This window comes from Sparus aurata, chromosome 4 (genome assembly GCF_900880675.1).
Source record: "Sparus aurata chromosome 4, fSpaAur1.1, whole genome shotgun sequence".
NCBI lineage: Eukaryota > Metazoa > Chordata > Actinopteri > Spariformes > Sparidae > Sparus > Sparus aurata.
In genome coordinates this window covers 15948575-15972093 of record NC_044190.1, presented here as the reverse complement: position 1 = coordinate 15972093, position 23519 = coordinate 15948575, and the positions used below count along the sequence as shown (strand labels likewise).

Below are 23519 nucleotides of genomic sequence, written 5' to 3'. Positions count from 1 at the left end.
GGGGGACATTAAGGGCTACCCTTAGCAAAAAGTAGTATACTTGAAGTTCATTTTATTAGGTATGCTTGAGTATAAGTATGGCAAGTATACTATGGACCATGTACTTGTAGCATACTAGAAAGTATACTAATTTAATACTTCTTCGGACTAAATTGGAACATTTTAAGTTTATAGAAGTATACTTTAAGTATACTTTATAAGGTCATTTTAAGTTTACAGAAGTACACTTTCAAGTATACAACAAGTATACTCATCTATATACTACTAGTGTACTAAGTACATACTTCTAGTCCACATTTTAGTTTATTAACATGTAAGTTTATAACAGGAGTAATACCTCAAAGCAAATGTGTGTAGTGAAAAACATTTTTATTCCGCTAAATTATATGTAAGCACAACTCAATGACTCAACCTTCTACTATACTGAAGTTAAGATAGTACTTATAATGTGGCAAGTTCCAGCAAGAGATTCACCATTTATTACCATACATGCCCACAATTTAACAGACAGGAAGTCTCTCCCGGAAAACACCCCTTCACTCACGGTGCCAACATTTTTATCATCTTTGTTAATTCGACACAATTTAACCACATAACAAGGATGTGAATTAACCTGCAACCGTCTTACACATCATCTTATTCACAAACACATTCACAAACCATAATTACACCAACAACAACAGAATACCCAAGAGTCTTTGCGCCACAGTCCACAGTATACTAAAGTACAAGTATAAGCTTTAGTATTAAAGTATATGTCTAAGTATTAATGTACTTAGTCTTAGACTATTCTTTATACTTTTCAGTATAAGCCAAGTATACTTCACTATACTTTTCTTAAGTATATCAAATGTAGCATATAAAAAGTACACTTCAAGTATACTGCTTCAGTTTTAGTATAAAATAAGTATACTTGTAGTACACTTGAATAAACTACTTTTTGCTAAGGGTAAGTAATGGACAGGTATTCATTAATTGGAGCTGCACAAAAAGAGTAATTAGTAAGTAAGTAATTAATAATGAATGAGTCTCTACTTAACTCATCGTGATAAACTACCCATGTTAACTTTATTTAATTGTTTATTTGATTTAATTGTATGCATTTATTTTTCATCAACACTTCTTTCATTCCTGATAAGCTCCTTAGAAACTAGTCACATTTTAATGTGTTGTATTGAGAAACGTTTCCAATATTTCTCCAAGTTGAGGACTTTCACAGGAAGTCGGACCATCTCTATCAGTGAGCGTTGGAAACCAAAACAGGTACTTTAAGCCAAAACCTAAACAAGGCATAAGCAGAGCTTTGTGACACACGAGAAATAGGAATTCAATCAAGATAAACCAGAAGTTGCAACATAATGAAACGTCCAGTTTTAACTCAAACTCTTTTTCAGCCGACTGGGTTGGTTGAGTTTAGTTTACTTACATTAACATACCTCAGTCTGGTCCAGTCTAGAAATGAGACACCTTGCAAAGGTGGCAAAGTACTAAAGTTGCATGTACTAGCATTGCACATAAACACAATCTAAAGTATATTTTTTAACTTCAGATTTTTCTTCTTCTTTTAATGTATCTAGCTACTGTGATTGTGTGTTGGGCTGCCATAAATGGAAGTGACGTACAAGTCAATATTGTAACTGAATGCATCATGTGTGGAAACAGATGGAAAACCTATGTTAGCTGCTTTGCTACCATGCTGCTCAGGATGGCTCCTGTGTAAACGTGTCGGAATTTTATAAGATTAACACAGAGGAGTCGACAACTATAGTGTAGATTAAGTGTATTTGCAATATTTTTCATATACTCATAGGGGTATGGACAGGCCTGGCATGTTCACTTGTATGTATAGAATTAGGATAATAAACTTGATGCAATTCTTGCACTTATACACTTTAAGTCTTCATGGCATCTTACTGAAACAAACAAAAAATATTAGGAGGAGTAAAAATACAAATCATCCCATGGTGCATTTATAACTAATAGAACTGTCATGGTTACAACCTTAAAAGGTGGCAATTATGTTGCTCCATGATCAGAATATAACAACTATATATATCTTTAAAATTGCAGTGTGAGGATGTTGAGTTTGTGAAGACTTTAAAATCTCAAATAAAACTATCAAAAAACTTAGTGTGGGAGCGTGGGTTGACCAAAAGAAGGAGCTTCATTCAAACCATTTCTGTGACGGTGTAAAAAGAGCTCCCCAGCATTGTAGAGCATTTTCACAAAGTGCATTTATCCATTGCTCACCTTGGCAAAGCTGACAGTGTATTGACATTAATCTTGCAGTGCACATCCAGCAACGCTTTTAACAATAATTGGTCGTATAAGGACACCCTGATAAAAGGTCAAGATTTTAAACTCAAATGTCAGCTGTCACACTGTTCGCTGTCATCACTGACAATGAATGAAAAGAGGAAGGAGAGGGAAAAAAATTTCAGAATGCACGATGGGAGAACAAAGAGGGGGTGAAGGCTGCTCTTACACTTTCCTTCCTTCTTTACAGCAGAGTTGTTTCCATTTTCTTTGTAACATACACAGATACAGATGTGTCAGCGCTAAAGTTGTGTATATTTGTGTGTATAGTTGCCCTGGCAGCTTTGTAAACACGGATGCAGCTGTGGTAAATATGGCAGAAAATGGTCGAAGTCGTAGTAAACAGGGGTTTACAGGGTTGATTCTGCTGTCCAGCTCTGGTCCACCCTGATTCACAGCGACTCTCAGGGAGTCTAATGCTGTGTACTAACACCAGTAACACTATGTGCAAACTTACAAAAACAATAATTAAATCTGCAACCTCGGAGAGTTGCTGTCATCTATGAATGGAAAACCAAAAAGCAAGGGAAAGTGTTTAAAGATTTAATATTATATATTTTTTTGCCATAGTGAAACAGAACACTGGGACCACAAACAAATCTGAGAATTAAGATTTTCTCCACGTAATCCTCCTGCTTCTGTGGTTCGAGCTCTTTTCTCAGATCGCGCACATCATCTTTTAGAGTGTGCATGTCAGTGCAATGGAACAAAATGGGAAGCGAGGGAACAACGGGGGAACTATCTGGGAATTTACAAGACATGTTTATGATTGGGGAGAACTGCGATGTACGTTGTGAGCTGCGGTCTAAAGCTAGATCTCTTTCTTGTGCCAATAATGAATTAAAATTCATTAATTCAGTAAAAAAAGTAAATGTATGTGTGTGTATGTGTTTGTGTGCTTGCGTGTCTGTGAACGTGTGTCATGGCTTGTGGCTTGTGGACTTTCCGACTGTGGCCTTCTGAAGCCCAGCTGACTCTATAAATACTGTGTGGAGCTTTACATAAGTGTGGTTGTCATTAATGTGGCAGGCTGTCTCTCCTTCCTCCTCTGCAGCTCTAACACACACTGTGTTACTCACAAATAGCTGCTTCTCAAGTTACGGCCCATAGGCAGTCGCTGCTCATTGCTCACCAGTGAGATTTTATTTAAAGAAGCACAATTATGGGAAATACAATGTTCCAGTATTTACAGACGATGAATGCTACATCTAAAGTTTAACATGTTATGGAATCCGTCGGTTTTCCAGGCGGTTTGACTTCAAGTCCAATGCAACAGAGCTGGAATTGGTTCTTGATTTAATCTCTGATGACAAAGTTGCGGAAATCTGTCCAATCAGAACGGTTTACAGCATGTTAACAAAATAGGCTTCCCTCATCACGTATAGAAACGATTCACTTGTCTACTTTCCTTAAATCTAAAGGTACAGATGCAATGAAAAATAGGCATGCCAAGAGTAATCGATGAAACATGTATGCAATAAAAGAGAGGTCCCTCTCTCTCAAGCATCGTCGAACGCATCATCAGTTTTTGACACCCGCGGCACAAGGCCAGCTCTAAATGGAAAGCACTCCGAACTATAGATCGGCCCCCAACTGATTTTGTTTCTCATCAATCTGCATCAAAAACCCAACTTTTCATTTCAAAATTGTCCGCAGTATATACAACATAGTCCACTGTTGTGTGCAGGTGATATGTCGACTCTGTCCGTTAACATCTGCGTGGAGCAGATACATAGTTAGGCCCACATTATATGCTTGTTAGCTGATTGTCACATCGGTAGGTAGCAGGTATGGTGGTGGCATTATTCCATGCCAAAAGGCTGCAAAGTGGGCAACCGACGTTCAACATTGTGGGATATGTCCAAAGTTTCCAGTATTTTAAGCCAAACCATGATGTTTTCCAAACCCTAACCAAGTGGATTTTTGCCTAAACCTAAGCAGACCATAAGCACAGTGCTGTAGCAAGAGACGTAGAGTAGCAACACAAAGAAACGTTAAGTCCTAACTTATCTGAAGTTTTGCAGAACCACTCTTTGCTAACATTTACTTTGGCCTTTGGGTTGATCCACCCCAACCTTAATGGAAAGGACTGGTGTATTGCCTGCACGCAGAATTGGACCTTGACTCATGTACTGCACACAGTTTCAAAGCTGTGCTATTTTTAAGCACATTTAATTGACTAGGCTTTACCAGTTGAAGATTGAAATCATAATGATATTCCTTTAGTGCATGCTTGCCACAGAAAACTGTCACATACTAAAAAATGCTGAGTTGAATTTTCAAACCCAACCATACTGTTGCTTGAGTTGGGTCAATTAGACAGGATTTCCTCTAACAAAATCTGTCTTTCTTTCATTTGGTCAAGTATACGGTGTGTTGATGAGAGATTTCTTGCTGAAGAAGCAGATGCCTTTGGCTGCTGGAAATGCAGCGTTGAGAGCAGTGAACCAGAATAGTAAAACTGTTGACTATAAAACCAAAACAATGAGCTGAAAGGTGCTAAAGTCGAGCAGAGCTGTGTTCTTGTCACTGCGAGGAACCTCTTTCACATAATACACAGTAAGATATTCATGTAAAAACAAAATATTTCTAAAAATCCTGCAGACACCTGAGCATTGTATACCCTGCACCTCCCACACCTTATCCGCTCTGACTTGGCATGCACACACTCACTGTATGATCCATTTTGCAGTGAAAACCAGAAAGGAGAGGAATACTAGGACACTGAGCGCAGCAGGCGACAGGAGAAAAAAGAGGTGGAAGAGAGGAAAGAAAACGAAGAAAAAGGGAAAACATCAAACGGGACATGATGGAGCAGGCCCGGAGGAGAGGCAATCAAACACCTCACACACACACACACACACACACACACACGGAGTCTGCATGTCACTCACATGTCAGAGAGGAGGGCAAACCCCTGCTGGAGATTAATTACGCAGTGCCTTTCACAGGGGGAATTTGGGGATTTTTCTCTCTTGTCCCATTTTCACGGACACACACCTCTGCCCTGGGGACGTTTGACTCCGTGGGGGCAGCACTCTCTAAAAAAACCTGGCCTGCTCTTCATCATGACTGCGGGGCAGACGCTCACTATGTCTGTGGAAGTGTTTATGTGGGTGAGGAGAAAGTTAGTTCTCTCTCTTTCACTTTGAACTTCGGCTTACGTGACATCCATGAAGAAAACTTGTCGCTGACTTGGACAAAACATTTGACTCCTTGAAGTCCTTTTTATGTTTCGATTAGTATAAACAATACAAGCAACCAGCCTAATTAATTTGGGTGCCCTGGCAGATATTGACCCTTCAGAGCAGCGAAACAATTACAGTAGTGTAGAAATCACAAAGTAGATGTTGCCGTCCCTGTGTGGCCGGAGAAATACCTGGTGTATATGAAAATCCACAAGATAGATGTGAGTGTGCTTTACCTGCCAGTGGGGAAAACAAGAGAGCCTCAGTGTGTATCTACATAGAAAAGAAAGTCACACTCACCACATCTGCAGCGCCCAGAGTCAGGAAGTAACTTATGTACTGCTGCACTTGAGTACAGTTTTGAGGTTTTGTATTAGTATTTCATTTTTGGAATCGTTTTTTCTCCAATATTGTCTAAACTAACCGTTGGAGTTACAGGTGTTTACTTTCTTACTTACTTCCGTTGTCACTTTTCTTGAGTAACTACATTTTCTTCTATATTTCTGTCTTTCTTTATTCTTTGCTCTTCTTTCTCTCTCTCTCCCCAGAAACAGCGATATGAAGGGTTTTGTACCCAACAGCACATGTTGAGCGAACTCTTCTTTGAGCTTACTCAAGTAAAATATGTACTTTGTGGTAAAACGACAACAAAAAGTGAACCTGAGAGTCAACTTCCACCTCTGACATCCACTCTGATGTTCTCGATGCCTCTGATGTGTAAAGGACGGACAGGTATGAAGACTGCACACACAGACGCGCACACACACACATACACACACACACACACACACACACACACACACACACACACTGAGCACACCGTGTCCCCTTCGACCACAGCTCACGTGATGCTAGCAACACTATATCGCGACTCATCCATCCTCCTCCTCCTCTCTTCTTTCCTTATCTTTTGAAGTTCACACCTCCTCTCTGTACAGTAGGGAATCATTTACAGGTGGTATTAAAACTGTCAGCCCATAACTCTGCACAATGGAGGTGGCTCAAGGCCAAACGAGTGTGTGCGGTGTGTGTGTGTGTATGTGTGTGTGTGTGTGTGTGCGCGGTCACAGCTTATAGGGTAAGTAGCAGCGAGGATATGATTCAGATCCAGTTCATTACAATGGTGCTTTGTGAGTGTGTCAGACAGGAATGTGTATGATGGGAAGGATGAGTCGTGCCAGATGCTGCTCTGTGTCAGTGGACTTTACGCTCATAACCCTGTTTTTCCTCTCTCTTGTCTTACTCTCTCCTTGCAATTTTCTCGGCTTCTCTTCTTTTTCCTCCTCCACCTTCTTTAACTCTCCTCCCTTTCCTTCTCTCCCTGCGCAAGGTTGAATCCATTCACATGTACTCCACCATCATGAAGGAATGTGACCCGTGGAGAGTCAAAGTGATACTTTGAAGTATGATGTTACAGCTTTGACATATATCCTCTCACAAGGGCATGCAAGGGTGGGGGGATCTATTGTGTTTAGGGCTCTGTGAAAGCAACTTTCTTCAAAGTCAGAGATCGGTGTGAGAGTCAGGGGAGGTAAAACCTCTAAACCTCTAAAATCTGCCCTTCATTTCACCGAACAAAGCGCATCTCTTATATTGCTGATTTCTATTCGCGTTTGAAAAAGAATAAATGAGGAAGGTAATCCACAGGAATTTCTTTTTAAATCAGTTTTGGGTTTCTGATGGAAATATCTGGGAAGACTCATTTGTGTTTTGTGTACCGTTTGATGATAACAATAGGAATTCAACAGCTCTTCTCCACATGCTTTATGTCCAGAGACCTCAACAATGTGTTCCTACTGTATGACATCTCAGAAAAAGACCTGCTATCACCTGACAAGAGAACATGCTGTTGCGTGGTACTTGGGATACGCTAATGAATTAAACATTTCTACTTTAGTGATCCCTCAATATTGAAACAGGCCAAATTTGAAGATTCATGTTAGGTTTATAGCAAATCATTGGTTTTGCTTGATAGATTATATCTTGCAATTGAAATACATTGTTATACAAATGTTTTGCACAACAGTCTTTCCCAGCAAAGAAACAGCCATGCTAGCAGTTCTTTTAGGCTGTGATTTTGGCTAAAGGCTAATGCCAACAAGTTGGATATTATTTTTGCCATGCCCAACATCTTATTGGAAACTGGTTCTCCAGCACATCCAAGATTACATCTTGTTCAGCTTGGACCCTCGCTAGTATGTTTTCAGAACCAACCGATCCACAGAGGATGCCATATCCACTGCCCTCCACTCAGCCTTCAAAAAACCCGGAGAATATAAAAAGCTACACCAGATTGCTTTTTGTTCATTTCAGCTCAACATTCAATACAACCTCATCAATGAAACTGATTTAAAAACAGAACACTCTGGGCTTGAGTGCAACAATCTGTAGTAAGATATCAGACCATCTCACAAACAGACCCCATAAAGTTCAGATTGATAGTCACGCATCCTCTACTTTAGTGCTCAACACCGGAGCTCCCCAGGACTGTGTGCTCAGCCCCCTCCTGTTCACACTGTACACCCATGACTGCATTTCAAGACATCAAAAGAACTCTGCTGTGAAGTATGCAGACAACACCAACGTCATCTTCCATATTAAAAGCAATGACGGGAGATATCAGGAAATCAACAGTCTTGCAGAGTGGTGCACAGAGAACAATCTACTGCTCATCGTCAGGAAAACCAAGGAGCTGATTGTTAATTTTAGAAAAAAAGGAGGCACATACACACATCAGTGGAGATAAGGTGGAGCAGGTGTTCCACGGAATTACCATCACTGATAACCTATCCTAGTCATCACACATCTCCACCTTGGTTCCAGGTCCAGGACAGAAGGCTCTACAGCAGGTGATTAATACGGAACATCATCGGTACCCAACTACAGAGCATCATACATATCAGTGAAGGGTACCCAAGGACACCACCCACCGCAGCCAGTCCCAACTGCTGTACCACCAGGACCACGGAGCAGCTTCTTTCCCCAGGCAGTGGGACACGTCCATTTTTTGTTCCGGCTCCAGTTCTCTCCACAAAATAGTTTGTTTTTCATTTCTTTCTTTTCTCCTAAAGAGCACAAAGGGGTTAACCTTGGACATTTTATCTTATTAGCTTCTTAGCATGCTTAAGTTTGCTAAGTTATAATAAACACAAAGTGCAGGGGATCGTTATGTCAACACTTTCTCAAGTACTAAGTAAATATAACATAAATAACATGTTATATAAATACTTTAAATAAAGAACCGGAAAAATGACATTTTGATCTTGATGTCGGCACCCAGTCAAGCCATCACCAAAGTCAGTCAGCTTCCTCCTCTGAGGACCATGAATGGCTGTCCGGACTTAAAATCCATCCAATTATTGTTGAGATGTTTCAATCAAAATCAAAGTCGTGTCCAGGTGACACTGCCATCCATTAAGCCATGCTGCTAACATTGCTTCAGAGAATGCTAGTAGTTTACCAAGTTGGCCCTGAAACCCAAATGAAAGCCAACTTTGCCTCATTCAGTCAATTCTCTTGCAGGCTTTAGAAAAGCAAAGAGAAACGGTTTGATTCACACCTTCATTAACGTTGTTTCTGTGTTGAGTGGGCTGTTCAGAAGGTCTTTTTATAATGCACCTTTTCATGGCAGAAAAGTGCACAGGGAGGCCAGGCAGATCTACAAACATACAGTGTCAAGACTACCAGAGACGCACACAGGTGTACATACACTTACTACTCACTTCATGTTTGCCATGATGTTTATGTGCCTCAAGTGCACCTTCATATTTTCATAGCTGGGTTTCAACATAGTTGTCACCTCTTGTAAAACACGAGTGCAGTATGATGTCAGCATGTCCCAACCTGAAACTACTGCTTCAAAAAACATGGCCTGTTGGAGAATTAGCAACCTTTCTGTGTCAGAACACCTGACACTATTGATTCAGTGAGGGAATTTGATCACGGCATAGCTTAGACAAACAGGTGACAGTTTTGGGTTTGTTAACCTCTGAGTGACCTCTCCATCAGATGGCTTTTTTTCTGCTGCTTAAAGGTATAAAACCACCAGACATTTATGAGATATTTCGTTCAGCTGTGTACTTAAAGCACCCCAAATGTTTCCAACAATGTTCAACCCAAGGAAATCCACAAGTTTTCACAAGGTATCAGTGCATTTCCTTTGGTCGGCTGTCCTGATAACTTGAGGAAGGAAGTTTTTAAGGTGACTGCGTAACTTCAATAAAACTAAAAAAACATTACCTCACCCATTAACATTTCTGCCTGAGTCACATCAGATAGACTTTCATTGGCAATGTTGCTGTTTAACAATAAAGACAACAACTCCCATGATCCCACGCTACTGTTTTCATTGTTTTGATTCGTCTGGCATGCATGTGAATTTAACCCATGTTTTGTACAGGATGTAAATTACTGCATCAGTAAGTCACAATAACTCTGTTGACTTTTGGTTGCACATGGGACACAAACAGCAGTATTCTGGGTCAACTTCTGTCATTCTTCATACAACTTCACCCGATTTCCTCCTTTGCTCTTACAAAGGCTACTAGAGGTCACTGCTTAACAAGAAATGTAAATATGGGTACACTGCTACACAGTCAACCTTTATGGACATTTTTCTGATGAGGTCGGGCTGTAAATTGGCATAATCATAGGTTTGTTTATTAGTACCAAAGGATAGGAAGAGTTAATGACTGACTATTGCACCAGACTTACCACACAGTGTGAACACAGCTGTGTGTGTTCAGTTAGTGCCATGCATGCCCAGACTGCTGCCTCATTCAAATGGAAACAGCAGCTGTGTGTGAGACACCTGACATATCGATGGAGATGACTTGAAGGGCGCCTGGACATGAGGTGATTTGACCTGCTTTACAACTCAGGTGAAATGAAGCTGATTTAGGTGAGTTTGAATTTGAACTACAAGATGTACTTAAATGCCTCACAAATGAGTGAGAAACGACTTTTTTTTGGCATCACGTACTGAAGGTAACAGTGACCTTGGCTGTACAAAAGGGACAGGTGAGTTTACCTTTAACCTTGCTTACTACTGTACATATATAAAACTCTTCATTAGAATATTGTTTTATGCATCAAACTGATGCTTTGCAGTTGTAGGTTTTGGCGGCCACCATCCCAACACCTCATTATTTGACGAGTCTGGGAGACCCAAAAATTAACGTTCTTAAAAATCGGGACTTCAGAGCTCCGGCTGGTAAGATAGAGTCTCATTACCAACTCATCAAATACTGGTGCTCGGCATCAGTTGTAAACTCAAAGCGTCAGTATTTGACAAGTTGGAATGAGACTCAAAACTCAACATCTTACCAACAGGAGCTTTGATCGCATTGTCACTTGTCTCTGACGCAGCCATATTTATGATCTCACTTCATAATAAAAATAATTACTGAAACTGCAAAATAACGTTTAAATCCTGCCATCAAGAGAAGTTAAAAAGTACAATATTTGCATTTTACAATGCTTACCATGGTGCTTAAACCCAGAGTGCTGGACTTTTCACATTTAAAATGAACATCTGTTATTCAATATGTTGCCAAACAAGTTCAAACAATGCTGATTAAGCCTATCACCGCCAGTCAAATCTCTCCATATTTCGCATTATACTTCACTTTTTAAATCTGGAGTCTGTGGCAGGATTCCTGCGCTTGGAGGAAAGGTACCAATGCGTTTAACGTCATCCGGCGAAGACCTGTTGCTCGACTGAAAGGGGGAGTAACTGCAGCAACAGAGCGGGCTACAGTGTCAGCTAGGGGTGGGCGATACTGCAAATTTTGGTATCGATCCGATACCAAGTAAATACAGCACCAGTATTGCCGATACCGATACTGATACTGGTAGTGACACTGACACTTTTTACTTGAAAATTCCTGATCAAATAATGATTTTGTACTTTTGCCTTTAATTAGTTGACCATGATTATAATAACGATAAACAGGACAAAGATTTTAGCCAAATAAGAAAATTATATTTAACATAATTAAATCTATAACCTATCTGCATGTAGCCCAAAGAGCAATACTATTGTTCCTTCAACAGATACACAAAGGGGTTATTATATTCTTGAGGTAGGTTATATATCTTAGTATAAGTATACATTGTTGAGTTATATTTACAGTGAACCTGAGTGAGTGGAGTGAGAGAGGTGAAGAGGAACGCTGAGACTGAGGACTGAGCTGCGCTCACACAAACTCTGTGAAGAAATACAAGTGATTTGCTGAATTTATAGAAGAGAAAATGCAATAAAAATATCAATCTCATCACACTAGTATCGATCCGATACCAATACTCACCTTGGTATCGATACTATCGATATTTGGATCGATCCGCCCACCCCTAGTGTCAGCTACATTGGTGTAGCCTGTGGCGTCAAAGGCATGTGGAAAGTATGTAGGTGATCTTACTGCCAGCAGGGGGAGACAAAAGTTCTGCACTGCATGTTAATTTCCAACACTTGCAAACATGCATAACTACATACCTCCTCCTCCCTTTATCACTTCAGTAGGGATTTGGTGTCACAGACCAGCTTCCAAGAATACTCTGCCTAGCTCGATATGTTGACCTCACTTCTTTTATTTTTGATGCCTGAAGAACAGATACCACATACTGACAGTACGCCCTCACCCAGCCCCCTACTGTTTCTATTTTCACACAAATGAGGGCACAAACAAGTTGAGCTGGCAGCTGGTTCTTCTTCTTGAGCTCTACTTTGGCACAGTCACATTTCAAATTTCTTTCTGTCATTAAGACAGCAGATATTGAGAGCCACCATACCCAAACCAGTTTTCTTTTGTCTGCACAGCCATGGGTGCTATTAATAGAAATATCTATTTTTTTTACAACCTTGTTGTGTCTTGCACATGCACAGCTGCTCTGAAGGCAGAGTCAGTTGTCAATAATGTTGAATGAAAACTTAGAAAACAAGGACTCTGCATGGTATACTGAGGCTCCCCTTGCTATTGCATATATATAGAATGATGATCTTCTTAGGATAGACACAGATTATCAGTCTACTGCCAGTTTATTTATTATTTTTTTGGTTGGTGGATTGTTGGTGCTCGTAACCACAAGCTCAGCAGACCAAAGCTTTTAGAAATTCTTTTTGGGAGCCAGCTTGATTTGTGAACTGTGACTAACTGTGTTAATGGCAATGTGCTTTCTGTCACAGGACAAGAGAATAAAACCAAACTTAAATACAATAAATACATCATTTACTGTTTTATTCATTTTTTTGTGAATCTAATTTTGTTAAGTCATCATGCTGTTTTTTTTTTTTTTTGTTTTTTGTTTTTTAACTTGACCCTGGTGTTTCCAGAGTCTTCCTGTAATTGCATTTCCCTTTGTCTGGAAAGTACTTTGTGCTTCTTCCCTGTATAACTGTGCTGGGGGCACAGTGAGCTATGAGCACCACCGTGTGGTGTTCCGGGAGTTTGTGAAGAGGAATATATTCCCTTTCAGATTCAAAATCTCTTCTACAAGGGAGTCCTAGCAGAAACAGCAATATAAATTTTCACATAAAAGAAACAAGCGATTGACTTAATACAATCAACATCATGACAGTGACTTTACCAGTTGCAAGGTCTCTGTTCAGTAGCAGTAGCATGTGCATTCAGTGCTCAAATAACCCTTAATCCTATTGTTATAAACTTCCATAAATATCAAGTGTCTCTATGACTCACACCAGGATGAAGGTGCAAAAATGTTAAGTGCACTTTCATTGAAGACAGTGTGGGTTCGACAAGTGACGTACATTACTTGTCCGCGTGAGCGAAAGGTTGCAGCTGCTGATGTAGCTGCTGAGTTTTAAGAGATGTTCCAATCTACGACCGCACAAAGACGACCAACCCACGCTCTCATACAAGCTGCAGTCATGTGTATGAAAACCTGGACGAGAAACAGCTCGCAATGCAGCATGATACACTGAATCCAACATTCTCACAGAAGGAAAGTTTGCATGCATGTATAAAATGTCACCTTAAACAATTGATTGTAAAAAAAAAACCTGCTTGAATTATTTATTTTCCTTGCATTAAAAAAACAAAACAAAAAAAAACAACAACAGCATTTTACCAGAAACCCAGCTTCACCCTGAACTTTTACAGGTATATAGGTGGTACAGCCTTTATACAGTGCATCTTATTAAGTGATTTATGTTTATCATTGATAAGATTAGACAACAAGGAAATTCACTTGTTACAACAGCTCAAGATCTAACAAGTACAGAAGAAAGAATCAGACATATATGCATAAAGAGTTAAATTATTATTATTATTATTTTTTTTAATTAGGTATTTACAAAAAAACTAAAACAAACAAGTGAGTCCCTAAACGTCTGATTTTCTTAAGACATGAGAAAGTCTTCCAGTGTGGTGAAATTACATCAACCTGTTTCAGACAGTTTTGGAAGAGACTAACATGCATGAAGAGGAGACTGCAAGGCAGCAAGCTGATGTTGAACATGCGAGATCCACAGGAGAAAAGCCAATCCTTCATTTATAACAATCGGACTATACGTCACCATCCTGTGGGACCTTTATTACTATCTAATGTAGATTTGACACTAGCCCCCTCAAGTGGTATACGGCTAAACTGCACTTCATTATATATATTTTTTCTTCTTTACTTGCATTCACTCCTGGATCTTCAAACCAGAAAGCAGTGCTGCACTGTGTATTTTTTTATTTTTATTTTTTTACTACAGAACACCTTTCATTTCTTGGGAAGTGCTGTCCTGTGGCTAATGTTGTTCAGACAAATAATGTACACTGCCTCAGACTGGGATGTGTTGCACATAATCCCAATGCAAGCTAACAGTTTCTCAGACACCTATCAAATAGTGACACATTGGTCGAATAAATAATCTAACAAACCCTTAAACTGAACTAGTTCTTCATTTGGCCTGTGATATTCTGCCCTTTTCTTCTAGTGTATGTCTGACAGGGTGAGTGCTCAGGTGGCAGAGTGCGCCGATGTGCCAGATGGTGGCAGTCTATGAATAATGCATCACTGGCTTCAGTCAGACAGGTCCAAGCTGATCTGAGGTCAGCTGAATGACACAGGTGGCCGCTGCGTGGTTCCTGCTGCACAGCGGGGTGGGCCACCCAGGGATGAGCTGGGCAGTCTTAAATTCTATGACAACCGGTATCCATGTCTGTTCTGTTCAGATGCTGCAGATATGGTTTACATTTTCTTTCAAGAAAGTCAGTTTGTTTTCTGCAGAAACTGCAGTGGTACAGAAGGAAAAAGAAAAGAAATATATTTCACTTCACATTTCCCACAGTTTCTGAGTGGAACACCACTGTCGTACAAACAAATCCCAGTTCTGTGACAATTTGTCAGAAGTAATGTAGGTGCTGACTACAAAAAAAAAACATTGTAGTAAAGCTGTACCCTCTGACTTAAGTTACATAGTGCAGAAACAAGTGATGGGGGGGCAGACAGAGACACCATTCACCCTATTACAAGACACTGTACCATCAAAATGATTCTGAAGCTGCTATGTTTAGGTAAAGAAATAAACAAGTAATACATATAATGTTGCTTTATCGATACAATATAATAGGTAGCTGCTTTTGGCTCATAGTCAACTGTTAATTATCAGTTTTGGTCCTCTAATACCCCTTTTCGACCAAGGTGGTTCAGGTGCTGGTTTGAAGCCAGTGCCTCCTCTAAAAGCATTCTTTTTTGCATTTTGAAAAGCCAGAAAACTGGCTCTCACACATCATGGAGGACAATTCAGAAAAACTTTGCTAATCCAGAACAAAGAACCACTTGCGTTATGGGCTGGGAGCGGGTAATTGTGACCAAGAACCAATTAAACAGCTTATGACTGCCATAAATCCAGAGCAAATGTAGCATGTTCTGAATTATCCAAGGGAAACAAACATGAAAGATGTGTTCCATTATCACTGATCAAAGCAGCAGTGGTCAGGGGACCAGTCATGTATTGTTGCCAGTGTAGGCATGTAGGCATGCAAAGCCAGAAGCAACGTCACAATGTCCTCACATTTGTTCTCGCTTTTACAGTTCCATGGGTCCATGCTGGAACATAAAAGACGTATACAAAGACCAAATGATGTAACTTTACGGTTGCCCTTGTGCAAATTTGAACGAGCACTAACAACAGTCCAGAACCAGCGCTTGGTTCCCCTTTGATCGAAAAGGGGTGTAAGGGAAACAGTTTTGACTCACCTACTCTAAATGATACCTGAACAAAGACAAAAACACAACCATTTACAGTAGATTTACCTGAGTTATAGATTAACCAGAAGAAGAATGCTTACAGTAAACAATCTCTGTGTCTCTACTAGCCACTCTATTTAGTGCGAAGTGTCTCATAATCCTTTGGTGCCCATATTAGGCGAGTGACATTAATGTCTCTGACATCACCAATAGTCTGGTCCCAGCAGTACTCTGGGGAGAGAAGCCTGCTTGGTTTGTAAGACCAGAAGTACTTATTTAGATGACTCTCGTCATGCCACAGAGCCTCCACGCCGTTTGTTTTGTCCTCCATGATGTTCAAATAGCAGGAATCTGTCAAATTCTTCACATTTTCCAACAGGCCTCCAAAGATTGCAGCGTGGTAGTAGAAATCCCCGGTTTCCATGAAAGCTTTGGATTTGGGGTTTCTGTCATAGGTGAACCTCTCCTTTGGAAGTTTGTAAAAGTGAGCGTGCAGCAAAGCCACAGATTCCCCCAGGGCTTCTGAGCCAAATCTCCCCTTGAACTCCTGATCCACATCAAAGCAGAAGACATAATCGCAGCGGTCACGAATCTCTGATTCGATGGTATCTGATATTGATTTCATGCGCATCATAGAGATGTCCTGCCAATTGGACTGTTTTAACACCTGGATGACCTTCAGGCTTCGCTGAGGAGCAAGCTGGATTTTTGGTACCTTATCCGGTAGATCCGTGAACACGTAGTATGTCACTCGTAACCCCAACATAAAATGTTGTTCTGCAGAGGTAAGGAAAGTGTTGAGGTAGGCATCCAGGTACCTTAGGTAGAGATCGTAAATCATTGTGATAATGAGAAAAAACATTACAATAATGACAATATTATTATGTTGGCATGATACATAGGAATTCACATCAGCTTGCCCTCTTGTCTGTTTTAGCACTGAGGTCATCTCTTCGAGTCTGAACCAAACCTCAGTTATCTCTTAGCGTGATGTTTATCGCAAAGATGTGCACGTTTTCACCAACATTGCTAGAAAACAATGACTTTGCAGACGTCTATGGGCAGGAAAAAAGAGAGGTGATGTGTGGCTGGATGGAGCCATGTGACTTAAACCAAGGGAAGTGTGTGTGGCATCAGTTTGGGCTTAAGTGTTATTCAGCTGTAGCTGACGTGCAGGGAGGGCATCTTGATCTACAGCAAAGATTGTAAAAAGTGTGGACAGACGTATTCTCACGGTTATCATTTTTATGGAGAAACCAACCTGCCCACAGCGAACACAGTGAGGGCCACAGATGACTGGCCTTCGATGTGCTTTTGGTCGTAGAGATTGGGGTCAAACATCCCCTCCCAGATGATAGGAGCTTTCCAATATGTCCGGGTTTGAACGGCCGGCCTGGCCCTGAAATGAAGGATGAATATAAACCGCATTTTAATCAGCCAGAGCGGCAGGTGATTTACATTGTGTTCCAAATCACGAACAAGCGATGAAATGTACCAAAAGATGAAGCCAGCATGTTCTTTTTTTTGTCAGGTTGAAAGATCCCTAATTGTTTCATTATGAAATTATTGGCACTCAGCAGGGAACCTTTGTCTGAACTGTACAACAAAGAGAAAGCTTTATCTTCTCTTTTGTTGTTCTCTTTCGCAATGCCTTATATTTATCTGGAGAGCCTATAACACTATAACACATTCAGGGGTGGTGAAAAAAACCACCATGCTTCAAGAAAAGGTGAGTTGAGTCTTGACATTCGCAAGAATTTATAACTTTTACAGTTTTATGACCCATTATTAATGAGTATGCAAATGCAAACTGACTGAGTGACGTTGCTGCTGTATTAGGGGGATGATCAGGGCTCCTCTTAGATTTTCAAATGACTTTCAGCTGCAATTGAGTCTAAATCAGCTTCCAACTGGTGTATAAAATTTGATGAGATCCATGTTCAGGACGAAATATCACAGGCTTCATATTTTTCAAAACAATGGCACAAAAATGCTTTGATATGCTGTTTACCATAGATATATTTATATCTTCATTTTTACAAAAAAACAAACCCCAAAAAACCCAGGACAGAGAATGTTGTTACTTGTCTTTAAAGTTTTAGACTACCTGACTACATCTCTGATTTACTTGATGGAGACAAAGCATCAAGACACCGACGCTGTTAGGCTGGTGAATGCACCACACCTTAGCGGGAAAGGTTGCAAAATTATCACATGGAAAGCATATTTGTTAATTTCTCAAACTGGTTTAATGGCTGGTTGTGGGTTTATATTCTAAATTCCAACGCTGTGCAACCTAGTCCAACCAACCAGGTTATATTTTGTAAATCCAAACACAGCACGTCACTGTGTTCCCTGTATATGTAGCAGGAATCTATTAACTCATGGTGTGCCTTGACAAAGTGACATTTGTTTTGTGACAAATGTAAAGCTAAGTCTAAGTAAAGATTGATGGGGTTTTACAGGTATAACCGGTCAGATGCACGACAGAAATATGAAGTGTGAAGTAACATTTATTTATTCTGAATGGTTGTTAGAGAGTATTTGCACCAAAAAAATGCAGCGTACCCCAGCTTTGGACTTCTGGGCATTTGCAGCCAAAGCTAAAGGTTAGATTTCTTACCCAAAGATAAGCGTGTCATCTAAATTGATCTTCTGTCTCGGTTTGTCTTCAAAGTCCACCAGCATGAAATCCGTAATCGAGAGGCTCTGTAAAAATCTAGTCAAGAAAAATGACCATCATGAGACTGGAATAAAATCAGCTTCCATGTATCCTTGCAAATAAGTCAATACTCATACACATATCGATACTTATTAGCACAGTGCTGAAAAGTTGAGCTGACGACAACTTAAAGTTCTTAATGTGACAAAACAAAAACGATATTGAGTTTCATTCAGGGGTGGTGCAAAAAAAAGAGCTGGGCCTTGAAACATGCTGGAATGTATTACTTTTGAAGTACAATAACTCTTTGTATAAGAATTATAGTATACAAATAATGCTAATTATGGGTGAATTTGCTGCTGTATCAGGGGTAACAATGAAGACAATTGTACTGACCTGAAATATATGAATGTGAAGCACACAGTTAGCAACACAAGACAGCCGAATTTTCCAGTACTCCTTGAAGTGGCAAGTGAACAGTGCAAAAGCAGAACAACAGCATTAAAGAGAAAACTTCAGTTCATGGACCAGCTCCCTCTGTAGATATAAAAGACTGAGTCTGAAGTACTTTAACACTGCAACTCTTAGTTTTATGTGACTATACACTAATAAAAACATGATTATGAATATTATTCCATTTCCACCAACAGATCCCCCCAAATCCTACACACTGGACCTTTAAATTAGACTCAGCCTCCATTGTGCACCATGATTTATTTCAGATGTCTGCCTACATTTACACATACATTATTGTCAAGAATTGCATTACCAGAATCGTGAAACATAGGCTTCCTTTGCAAACATCAGTGAGCTGCTGAAAATATTTAGGAACCCCTCTGAAAGACGAGAGTCAGGATACCTCATATCCAGGTCAAATCCACGTATTTTTCCAGCAAACAAACCCAGCAAATGGAAGGTGACGGTATCTGTTGACTAGTGGGTGAAACTACACCTAGGGGACAATAATGTTCAGTTTTTGCTTTGGTAATAAAAAAAACAGTTACATATACCCACTTTCACAAAAACAGAGCCAACAATCCTGCAAAATGTTAATAAATACATTTGCCTGTATAGATCAAATTCAATTAAAGTTAACTTCTCAAATAGCAGCTTAATGTGGCCAAAATCAAATACATCAAAGTTCATGTTCTACAATGATCATCAGGCAGGTGAGTAAAACAACCAACTGTTTCACAACATGTTTTTATTCACTGATTTTAGTAAAACGCATAACCAGCAAATTTCTCACCACCAATCATGATGAATGGAATTTAATTCAAATCACTTTAAACAGAAAACATATGTGATGTTTATGAAATTCAGTGTAAAGTAGTGCTACTTAAAGATCCATCTTGCAAGATAACAAAAAAAGAAAAAAGTTTGTGTAAAGCATTTGAGCAAATAGAACTGGAAGTTATTCCAAACAGTCAAAGTGAGCCACAGTTTTCCTTGCAAAGACATAACTGATGACTTACCTATCTGCTTTTTATTTAATGTATTTTTTTACAGGTATAAATCCACTTCATGCCTAGCACAATAATGGTAAAAATGCTTCTCAGCAGATTTGTTGAGATTCTCCTCTGGTGTATTGGTCCAAAGAGAGTATCAAGATCCACTGCTTCGGAGAGCCCTTGTTCAGGGAAAGGACACAGTGAGTAGGAGTGGCATTCGAGGAAGGTTCAGTTTGGATGAGTGCTGTTTTTTGTCTTGAGTGTCGTGGCAGGCATTCTGCCAGTCAGTTTGATCTACCAGATTCCTTCCTTGGGGAGAGAGCAGGGTGAAAAGAAGGAGATGATAATGTAATACTGTGATGATGTACATCTTCATATCAAAAGTTCCACATCAGGGAAAAGCTGTCCATTTACTTTTACTGAGTGTGAGCAACCAATCAGGGTCTACTGTGGAATCTACTGTGTATGTTTTCATTATATGCCCTGTTATTTTATTTTAATTCAATTCTTTTGTCTTTAAGTCTCTGTATGTGCCCTGACGCAGCTGAAGCACTCTGATGCTGCCCTATTTGTTTAAACTGAATGAGAAGTACGCTATTGTCTTACGTTACTCATGTGGGCTTGACTGCGGAATCATTTGTGTTCATTCACATTGCTCGCACGACTGTTTATTTGCACCAAACAGCAAGAACAGGTTCCTGTACATTAACTGTCAGCTTTTAAGCAGCAACAGACACCGAGGCTGTGTGTGTCTGTGTTAAAATGTAACTGTGCATAGAGACAACAGACCTGCCATAACCTGTTCTCTGTCATTTCACCATAAGACTGGGAAATGAGGCCAGCCAACTGATCCTATCTGATCCAACGTTTGAAGAAAAACCCACATAATACATCAACACAGTTTGTGCCCAGCATCTGAAGTTCAGCTTTCAGTATACAGGCTTTGATTATATAAAGGTGTAAATTCAATTTGTTTGAGTGAGAAATAAGAAAACGTGAAATTGTTTACACTATTAGGTTTTTGGGTTTTACTGGAAATAAATTTGTATTGTGCGTATTTACTCATGTTTGGTCCCGGAAACAGCATTTGGTCCCTGGCAAACCAGAGTAACACATTTACCTGTTTGCAGCGCTCAAGAGAAAGTCACGACTACAGTGATGTTGGAGCAAAACAGCGTTATGACGTTTAAAGAATCAAGAAAGCAATGATAAACGTGGCAATGGTTGGGTATCAGTTCTTCGAAAAACAGAGATACTTATATTCTGCACCTTTCCACCAGCTCTGTCGATGAACTATTTAAAAAAAAAAAAAGATTTGTCTACATAAATATGTCATCAACATCACCTTTAATATAATGACAATTATAAATTACATGCAACCAAAAAATATTACGGAAACTATTTTTACTACTCTTCAAAGTCATTATGCAGGCCTACTATTGGGACCCGGAAGGAACATACTGACCACATTTTAAAAAGATATAAGATGGATAAAATGGATATGGAACAGAACACTTTGCTCTCCAGGTCTGGGCTTTTCCGAGGGAGAGGACAGAAATTGATATGATATTGTCGTTTATATTCATGAAAATACGTCAAATTTGCAGTTTCTTATTTAGAATTAATGTAATCAATAGCGTGTCATTATGAAAGGTGTCGCGGCAACATCAGGATTGGAATAAACCATTTTTTCATTAATTTGAACCTTCATTTAAGGTTAGAAAAAAACACAGATTTTTTTCCGTCATTTGAAACTCTATCGAGACTCTAACAGAGAAATAGGAAGAGTTTACATTTTTGAAGAACAAGAGGTCAAGTGGTTTGACTGTAGTAACATCATATGTGAAGAATCTATGTGGTTGTGCTCGCGGTTCAAAAAATAATTCAGTGTGGAGCTCCTCTTTCAAAAAAAAATAACATTTCATTTTGAAGACAAACAAATGCAGCGGTCAACTCTAGAATCACATGAATCTTGTCAACACAGACAGGGTTGAAACAGGATCACTTCAAACATGCTGACTCTCCTCATTGTTATCTCTCTGGCGTTTGGTGGCGGTCGCTCTACACCTGTGCAAAGCGGGTAGGCTTTATTTAAATACTTCCTTGTTGCCAGTCTGGGGCTGACACCATTCCACCACTGTGTCAGCAGCTTTAATGGGAAATGTCTTAAAGGGAAAAGAGAAGGGAAAGGGAAATTTATCTGGCAGATGCTTCTGTTCAATGCAATTACAGAGTGCAATTTATTTTAAAAGGACCAACAGTTTGATTTATGGTAAGGTACACTTTCAAAGAGTGTTCACCAGCCAAAGGGTCATTGGTGTGTTCCCTGGCCCCTGCAGTCAGTGCTGGCCCAAGCCTTTTGGGGGCCCTCAGCAGAATTTGATTTGGGGCCCCCCTCCCACCACCGCGGGTCACCTGTGCTTGACATTTATTGACACAAATGTCACACTATAATGTTAAATTTTAAATTGTATTAATACCGTGACAGATTATGAACTACTGTCCCCCTGGGCACAGATGCATAACCTTATAACCACCACATAACCACACCTTATTTGTATGAAAGTGGGTGCAAATGAGGGAAGGGGGGTCTGGGGGTCCTCCCCCCGAAAATGTTGAAGTTGGTAGTTGTGATTTCCTGTATTCTGGTGCCTTTTTGGGATGGCCAGCTGGAGAGTCATTCAGATTCATAGCCTTTTGCTTTTGAACTTGTTGAGGTAGTGACTTCACGCCACGACTTGGGCTTCAGGGCCCCTTCACCTCTTGGGTCATTCAGGTTCATTCAGAGGAACTCCATCCAAAATCCATCCTTGCTTTTTCTATGCACGCGAGGTGTCTAGTTTATGCGCATGACTCAAATGCTCGCAGACACAGCAGTTGTAGGCAGGTATATTGATCATGAAATCAGAATAATCTTGTCTTGAATTATTCATTAATTCATGCTATTTGTTTAATGTCTTTAATATGTTTAAAAAAAAAAAGCGGCAGCTTAGTTCGCTTATGCCTCGGGCCGGCTCTGCCTGCAGTCTACAGTCTGCAGTTTTTGAGCAAGATACTGAACCCCAAATTGCTCCCAGTGGCTCTTCCATTGGTCTGTGAATGTGTATAATGGTAATTACTCCTGATGAGCAGGTGGCACCTTGCATGGTAGCTGCTGCCAACAGTGCAGTGTATGAATGCATGAGTGAACTGCTGATTTTGAGCACTATATAAGTATGGTCCTTGTTACAAATCACACCACATTGCTATGCTAGGGCTAGTATGGTAGTATTAAGGATAGTATCCAGTTACCATAGAGATAAAATTTCACCAAAGAATGTCATGAAAATTAAACGTGTTGAAAATTAAAAGTGTTGAGTGTTAAGCACTGTACCATAAATCAGGCCCCATGATGGAACAACCTGACAGTTCTACTTTCAAAAGGGGCCCTTGAGCCAATACTATGTAAACAGCCTCTACAGTGTGGTGGTGATACCGTCACTCTTGTTTTCATCTAGTGTTGTGTCTTCTTCCAGCAGCGCTGACGCCCGCACAGCAGAGTTAGAGCAACTATTTGACCCTGGCTTCCAGCACGCTGGCCTTACAGATGGTAAGACTGCCACATACAGCAGCACTTTACTGAGGGTGCCTTTTTCAAAGAAGACACTATGTTCTTTGGATCCACCTGTCCATCTGATAATGTTTATTGTTTGGCGCAGATTATAG

General features: G+C 40.0%; 1 protein-coding gene across 1 annotated transcript; it reads right to left on the bottom strand.

Moving 5' to 3' along the window:
• Positions 1–15043: 15043 nt before the first annotated feature.
• Positions 15044–19861, bottom strand: LOC115579890 (alpha-1,3-galactosyltransferase 2-like). The gene is made up of 6 exons (XM_030413591.1): positions 19839–19861; positions 19133–19315; positions 18760–18822; positions 18325–18420; positions 16963–17100; positions 15044–16519 (listed from the first exon to the last, which is right to left on the bottom strand). The coding sequence occupies exons 2-6, from the start codon at positions 19225–19227 to the stop codon at positions 15835–15837; spliced, it is 1077 nt and encodes a 358-aa protein (XP_030269451.1). The 5' UTR covers positions 19228–19315; positions 19839–19861; the 3' UTR covers positions 15044–15834.
• Between the last annotated feature and the right edge of the window lie 3658 nt (positions 19862–23519).

Coding starts and splice junctions, on each gene's coding strand:
- LOC115579890 (XM_030413591.1), bottom strand. CDS start 19,227: ATGAGGTATCCTGACTCTCGTCTTTCAGAGGGGTTCCTAAATATTTTC. Junction 18,823..19,132: donor GCCTATGTTTCACGATTCTG/GTAATGCAATTC, acceptor TGCCACTTCAAG/GAGTACTGGAAAATTCGGCT. Junction 18,421..18,759: donor TTCACATTCATATATTTCAG/GTCAGTACAATT, acceptor TTTCTTGACTAG/ATTTTTACAGAGCCTCTCGA.